The sequence below is a fragment of the Microcebus murinus genome, chromosome 15 (assembly GCF_040939455.1).
Source record: "Microcebus murinus isolate Inina chromosome 15, M.murinus_Inina_mat1.0, whole genome shotgun sequence".
Lineage (NCBI taxonomy): Eukaryota > Metazoa > Chordata > Mammalia > Primates > Cheirogaleidae > Microcebus > Microcebus murinus.
The window spans coordinates 38,394,330-38,402,500 of NC_134118.1; the positions used below are offsets into that span (position 1 = coordinate 38,394,330).

Here is an 8,171-nt window from a genome sequence, read left to right on the forward strand (position 1 = left end):
TTAGATTGTGTTGAATATATAAAATCAATATGTTGAGAGTAGACATTTTAATATTGAATTTTTAATCTATAAGCATTGTATATTTCTTCATTTATTTAGTTTCTTAATTTCCCTTAGCAATGTTCTATGGTTTTATCTTGTATAGATCTATATAAATCTTAATATATAGCTATGCATTTCTTATTTTTCATGTTATTATAATATAAGCGGTATTATTTTTATTTTCCAGTTCGTTTTGGCCAGTATACCAAACTTCAGTTGATTTTAGTATATTGACCATATATCCAAAACCTTGTTAGACTCACTTATAAACTTGAGTAGTTTTCCTAGGATTTTTACATATATGAGTACGTCGTCTATAAATTTAAACTAAATTACTTCCTTTCTATACTATCTGCTTTTTATTTCTCATTTTAACCTCATTGAACTGGTGAGGACCTCCATTACAGTATTGAGTGGAAGCCATGAGAGGACACACACTTGTTTTGTCCCCCATTTTAGTTGAATAATTTTCATAGATGTCCTTCCTAAGATTGACGAAGTCTCCTTCTATACCTAGTTTGTAGAGTGTTTTTATTAAAAAAAATCTATTGAGATATGTTTTTCTCCTTCTTTCTGTTGTATGATAAATATATTTATTGATTTTCAAATATTAAATCAACCTTGCATTCCATGGATAAATTCCAGTTCATCATGAGGTATAATCCATTTTATATATAGATGAATGCTACTATTTTGTTAAGGACCTTACACAAGAGCCTGTAATTTGTCCATTGTACAAATTATATTGTTTTTTATTTTCCTGTTCCAGTAATGTAAAACTTGTTGTAATGTAATACCTTAGTTTATATAACCTGAAAGAGTTTAAGATTTGTATTATTTCTTCCTTAAATGTTCAATAGAATTCACCAATATAGCCATCTGGGCCTGAGATTTCTTTGTGGTAAGATTTTAGTTGAGTTTAATTTCTTCAATGGATATAGGTCCCGGCACATTTTTTATTTCTTCTTAGAGTCAATTTTGGTATTTTGTATCTATCAAGGTTTTTGTCCATTTCATCTAAATTATTAAATTAAGTGGCATAACATGTTTGTAATATTTTCTTCATTTACATATCTTTTAATGTCTTTAGGCTATTTTCTTATTTTTTAATGTCTATAGGATGTGTAGTAAAATGTCCCTCCTTTCCTTTATGATATTGGCAACATGTGTTTTTTTTGTTGTTGTTCTGGAACATTCTGGCTAGATACTTGTTCATTGTGTTAACATTGTTGAAGAGCCAGCTGATAGTTTTTAGATTTTTCTCTATTATTTTTCTTTTTGGTTGATTTTTAAATTTAGTATGTATTATATCCCTTTTCTTCTGTTTATTTGGGGTTTTGTTTATGCTTTCATAGAATTTAGGTAATTGATTTTAGTTAGACATTTGGATAATTGATTTCAGCATTCTCTTCTAATATATTTAAAGCTATCATTTTTTTTAAACGCTGCTTTAGCTGATTCCACAGTTCTAATTGTCCTTGTGATTTCATCTTTGATCCTTAAGTTAGATGGAGGTGAATTATCTAATTTCTAATTATTTTGAATTTTTTCAGACATTGTTTCACTCCATATATTCAGCCAAAGAATCAAAAGGATCTCTGTTTTTCTAAATCTTTCTTTACATAACCTCCTTATCTCTAGTAGTTTGTCCTTCAAATCCTAGCCATCACCTCAATAGATGTTTTTTTAAAAAAGCTATAAGAAAAATATATTTCCCTGCCCTTATAAAATGTCTTGAAGATATTTGGCATGTAGTGTATAATCTGAGTATGTCTGACATATAGGATCCATAGCACGTGTGATAAAAGATAATGTACCATGTGAGTAAATTATAGGTTGTAAGTTCTAGCTAGTAAAATTTGGTCCTAACTTTTCAGGATTTTAGGTAGCCATGTGCTTTTTTGGGAATAGAATGTATAAATATATCTGCTAAAAAGAGGGGTTTAAGAGAGAGGGAAAAAAAAGAAAAAAATGTATTTGTGCTTTACCAAAACAAATTCTTCTAGAAATAATTCTGGAACTGTTCATAAGGGGCCAACTAGAAGGTTATTTCAAGAGCTGACTTGTGAACTAATAAAGATCTGTGTAAGATTATTGATAAGAGTGATTAAGAAGCTTTATAAAAATGGAATGAATGGTACATGAAGTAAGGAAAATTGAGAAGTCACAGATAACAGCAAATAGAAAAGTTTGCCTTCTGAAGTATAATAACAGGTTTAATATGAAGATGGTAGGTTCAGTTTGTACATGTTTAAATTTTAGGTGCTTATTGGACAATAGATAGAAATGTAGGCTCAGAGTTTAGGAAAACAGCTACATCAGATATGAAAATTTGAAAGGTAGGCCTAAAGTGATCATAGGAGATGATATGGGGAGTGGATGATATTGCCAAGGGACATTTGAGAAAGCCTTGGAAAAATGCCAGCATTTTATAATAGGGAATAATAAAGGATAAAGCCTGACCAACAAGAAGGGTGGTCAGATCGATGATAAGAGGAAACCAGAGGAATCTACTTTAGGTTCAGTCCTCTCTGTACTTTCACGCAAAGGACGTGAATAGTAAAGTTAGCTAGATCCATGACATCTGGAGGGAAAGATTAAATATAATATTGTCTCTCTTCATTTATATTTAAGAAGACAAATAGTCACTTTATCTTTTCACTGCAAGTGACTGAATTTCCTTTAAGAAGGAAGTTTATCTTATATTTAATTTATTAATTCTACAGTAATGTTAGATTTATTTAGTAATGATCAAATACAATTGAATTCTCAGTTCTGAAGATGCTTTTTCTTTTTAGATTCAGATATTTTTGTGGACACATTGTAATGTTATATTAACTAGTTTATATGCTGCTTAAAATAGGAAAACAGGGCCGGGCGCGGTGGCTCACGCCTGTAATCCTAGCACTCTGGGAGGCCGAGGCGGGCGGATTGCTCGAGGTTGGGAGTTCGAAACCATCCTGAGCGAGACCCTGTCTCTACTAAAAATAGAAAGAAATTAATTGACCAACTAAAAATATATATACAAAAAATTAGCCGGGCATGGTGGCACATGCCTGTAGTCCCAGCTACTTGGGAGGCTGAGGCAGGAGGATCGCTTGAGCCCAGGAGATTGAGGTTGCTGTGAGCTAGGCTGACGCCACGGCACTCACTCTAGCCTGGGCAACAAAAGTGAGACTCTGTCTCAAAAAAAAAAAAAAAAAAATAGGAAAACAGAAAAGTTGATGTAAAGTATAGAAATTTTGCCTGAAGTTGAATGAACATTTTAGATCTGACTCTTTCTTGATAAATGGCATTTTTTGGTCGGGGTCCCATGAGAAACTTCCACTCAACCTCTAAACACAACAAGCACACACACACACACACACACACACACATATATGTATATATACAAATGTAAATGTGTACCACTGATAAATAACATGTATTTGATCATGAGGCAAATATTCCACATCTGTTCTTTGAGTGATATGTCATACGTAGAACTTATTATTGGTTTTTGATAAGAGCATCTTCAAAAAAATGGCTTATAAAGCCATTTAAAAATATATATACAAGTTCATTATATCTTTATGCAAACATTCTTGTTTGGTTTTCTTTTATCATGTTTTAAGGTCAGATGTGACTCTAATGTTCCACAAAGAGACAGAGATTGATAATCAGGAAAGAATAGCCCTTTAATGTGATTTATATCTATAGATTTTATGTCAGATATGAAAAGTTGCTGTTGAAATTGTAAAGGAGGATCCATTAAAGAATACTTTAAACCATTTTACTATTTAGCTTACCTTCATCCCTTGTTTTTAGAATTATGCTTTTAAAGAAAACTTTAATAGTTTGTCAGATATTTATAAAATACAATTTGATAAAGTTAAATTATTCTGATTGAAATAAAATTTAGAAATAATAGGCTATTTAATAATGCCTGTTTTGATACTTTTAGTACTATTTAATATGAAGGTATGTGATGTTTCAGGAGAGTGCAGAAACCAATGATTTTCTAAATTTCATCAATAATTTGAATTTTCTCTTATCAGGTAAGTTAGATAAGGGCAGATATAGATACAGTAAAGAATGTTAAGGTATAAAATTCTGCAAATGTCTGTCTGCCATTTTGTACTGTTCATTTCAGTATATGATTGGGTTAGATTTGAAGTAACCTATAAAATGCTTCTTAGCTCTTGAATGAATATCTGAAAATATCACATATCTGTTGAGATTTTTGTTACAATGGAATAATTCCCTAGTTACCTTCACTTAAACAACTGTCTCTTCACATGTTTCTTAATCATTTTCTTTTATTTGCTCAAATCATACTTTTGACAAACTAAACTCTCCTGTGGTTTGTTTGGCTCAATCTTTTTTAAAAATATGACATTTGCCTTTAATTTCTTATAAATTAATCTAGTTCTTAATATGAATTATTTTTTCCACATCAATGTTTAGATTAAATAGTTTACTCTTACCAGTATACATCTCTCAGAGGTTATATTCAAGTATTTTCAAGTACTCTCACAGAGGTTGCCCCACATCTTCTATTTGACTTTTGCAGATGAGGACATTTTGATCTAAAGAGGTTAATGTTGCTCAAAACTGACAGGAAACAAGGATTATACTGTAATCTGGTTTTTCTTTTGCTTCCCAATTTTATGTTCATTCATATAAACACACTGTGATTCTTAGTGACTTTTTCCTATCCTCATTTTGCATTCCTGAATTGTTTCAATTTTTTCTTTTTCTACCTATATTTTGCACTTGGGTTCAAACTGTATTCTTCTCCTCCCTGAAATTGATCCATGTTTTTCTGCCTTGCCTTTGCTTTAAAAGCTCTCTTTATTCCCACCCAAGAATAATTGACCTTTTCAAATTCCTCCATTGTTCAGTTCAATCTTTGATCTCTATAGCATAGTATTTTGCATAGACCGAGATAGTTGATTCTTTATGTATATATGTATATACTGTATCTGTTGGATTCCTTTTGGTGTAAGGCACAGAAAACCCAATATTTTTTTTTTTTTTGGTTTTTCTTATTGGCATACAATGAGCAGGAGGAGTTTATTGGCTCCTATAAAAAAAATCTAAAAAAAAAATATGATACAAAGTCTAAGGTACAATGGCCTTTAGGATTGATTGATCCAGAAGTTCATGATTCCATCTGGAATCATTCTATTGTTCTCTAATTCTTCTATAATTCTCTATTCTTCTATAATTCTCATAGTTCTGATCCCTTTGGGTTTTGGCTTTATTGTCAGGCCAGCTTCTCTCATACTACATAGAGAGTTTCCAACACTCTAGAGTTATATACTTCCTCTTTTACACCCTGAAGGGAAGTATTGAAGTATCCAACAAAAATCAGAAATTTGGCCACACTCAGTGGCTCATGTCTGTAATCCTAACAATTTGGGAGGCCGAGGTGGGAGGAATGCCTAAGGCCAGGAGTTTGAGACCATCTTGAGCAAGAATGAAACCCTGTCTCTACAAAAAAGTGGAAAAATTAGCCAGGTGTGGTGGCACACACTGTAGTCCCAGATACTCAGGAGGTTGAGGCAGGAAGATCACTTGAGCACAGGAATTTGAGGTTGCAGTGAGCTATGATGAGGCCACTGCACTGCAGTCTGGGTGACAGAGCGAGACCCTGTCTCAAAAAAAAAAAATCTGAATTTTGCCCTTGATGCACCAGTTACATCAAATGCCTTTCCCTGAGTAGTTTGTCAATGTGGGGTGATTATTGCCTTGATTAGTTTAGGACAGACATCCTCAAACTACGGCCCACGGGCCACATGAGGGTGTTTTTGCCCATTTGTTTTTTTACTTCACATATGTGCAGTGTGCATAGGAATTTGTTCATAGTTTTTTTTTAAACTATAGTCCAGCCCTCCAACAGTCTGAGGGACAGTGAACTGACCCCCTGTTTAAAAAGTTTGAGAACCCCTGGTTTAGTATGATCAGGACCTTTCTTTGTTGCTTGGGCAGCGGTGGGGGTAGTACGCGGCACAAACTATCCAAACTGGTAGACTGTAGAAGAAGCAGGCAACCACAATGTGTATCACATAAATAAACTAGTAATATTTGTTCTAAGACTAAATTTATGTTACTAATCTAGCAGAGGGTGTGTGTGTGTGTGTGTGTGTGTGTGTGTATGTGTGTACTTATATTTGGAAGTTGGGAGGAGTCCAATAGACCCTGTGAATACAGTGAAGGATCTAGTTTATATCAGTCTTTATGTTTTCTTACTATAAGCACTGCATTAACTACAGCATCATAAACATGATATCACAGGTATCTGAATTCCAAAAGAAAAGAAATAAACATTTTGGAAACTAGCAATTGTTTTGTATCTGAGTATTGCCAAAGAATACTAAGATTTTTTTTGGCAGAATTGATGATAGCTGAGTACAGTACTTTTCAAACTTTAATGTATGTATAAATCACCGTGGGATTTTATTAAATCCCTACTAATTTAGTAGGTTTGGGGTGGGACCTGAGAGTCTGAATTTTTAATAAGCTCCCAGGTGATTCCAGTGCTGCCGGTCCATCCTTGTTAGGATTTAAAAGACCAAACTATTTTATTTTCTAAATGTGTTGAGAACTAGCTGTTTATTATTACAAGCTACTGTTGTCTCTTCTGGACTTCGCAGTGACATCACAACTTGTGTTCCCACTTCACTTCTCTCATCCCACTACAATCCATTCTCAAAATAGCGGCTATAGTGATTATTTTAACATGTAAATCGATCACATCACTCTACTGCTTAAGACCTTCCACTGGTATCCTATTATACTTGAATAAAATCTAAACTCCTTACCCCAGCTATGTAGTACAAATGATGCAGCCCATGCCCACCTCTTCAAATTCATTTCATACCATTATTCCCTTATTTATTCACTGTGTCTTGGGTCCTTTCCATCCTCATTTCATGCTGTTTAGAATGCTGGGCTCCTGCATCTTACATGACTGGTTTCTCATTGTTCAGGTCTCTGCTTAGATGTTAACCACTTCTGAGTGTATCTTATGATTGACTTCAGAGAGATATATTCTTGCAGGATGTTGTACTGAGACAGCAGATCACTAAATCTCATTCAATTTAGGTTGATGAGGGATATAAAAGTAGCTTTAAAATTTTGGTTGTCTTGATTCATGATTTCATAATGTATTTGAAAATTTCTCCATATTTTTATATATTAATAAATATTTCTTTATTTCTATCCAAGTCACTGTGTGCCCAGTATTCTGCAGACAAACGAGAAGATGAGAAAATGTGTGATCATTTGATAAGAGCTGCAAAATATCGAGACCATGTTACAGCAACTCAGCTAATCCAGAAAATTATCAACATTCTCACAGACAAGCATGGAGCCTGGGGAAATTCTGCAGTGAGGTAAAGGGATGCCTTTAGGATTTGGCCACTGATTTTTTTTTTATAGATGGCCTAGGTTTAGATAAATGGCTTTGGGTATGATCAAGGCCAGATGAAGAAAAGAGTAATTTAATTTTGTATTTTGTCATCTACTATGAATTTAAAACAAAAGGGAAAGAGAAAATCAATATGGGTACAGTTATGGATCTTTGTAGATATTTCACTTCCCTCACCTACTTCTAAGAGAATATTTGTTCATATCTATTAATTCATTTTGAAGTGAATTGTTAAGGGAAGCAGCTAATATAAACTATTTTACTAGCTATATTTATATCTAAACTTATATAAATATATTTTATTTTTAAAAAACTACTCCTTTATACTCTTGAGTTTTTGACACATTTTCAAATGTGTTGTTTTCTTGAATTATATTGCAAATTCTGTGACTATGATGATAAACTTGGTTAAAATTTTATTCAATATGTCTACTTCCTTTTAAGATAGCCAAGCTGAATACACTGTTCTTGATTCTACTTTTCAGAAAGAAAATAATTAAATTACCTTTTAGAACTAAGGAACTTAGACAAATTATAAAATTTATTCTCCATAGAATATTTTATGCTATAAATCTTAGCAACATGTTTTGACTCTTTTAAGTAATGTTAATGAAGAAAAGTTTTATATTCTCCCATTAGAAAAAATTATTTTAATTTCTCATTTCTGCATGACTTTTCTAGACAATAACAAAAAACAAAAATAGTAAATTACTTG

General features: G+C 32.7%; 1 protein-coding gene across 10 annotated transcripts in view; it reads left to right on the plus strand.

The window, feature by feature from the left end:
• The window catches only part of LRBA (LPS responsive beige-like anchor protein), a 635,991-nt gene that overhangs the window by 296,019 nt on the left and 331,801 nt on the right, over positions 1-8,171 (plus strand). For all 10 annotated transcript variants that reach the window (XM_076010592.1, XM_076010588.1, XM_076010587.1 and 7 more), the window contains one exon: positions 7,255-7,421. In XM_076010592.1, coding sequence (XP_075866707.1) covers positions 7,255-7,421 — 167 coding nt within the window. The remainder of the gene's footprint in view (positions 1-7,254; positions 7,422-8,171) is intronic.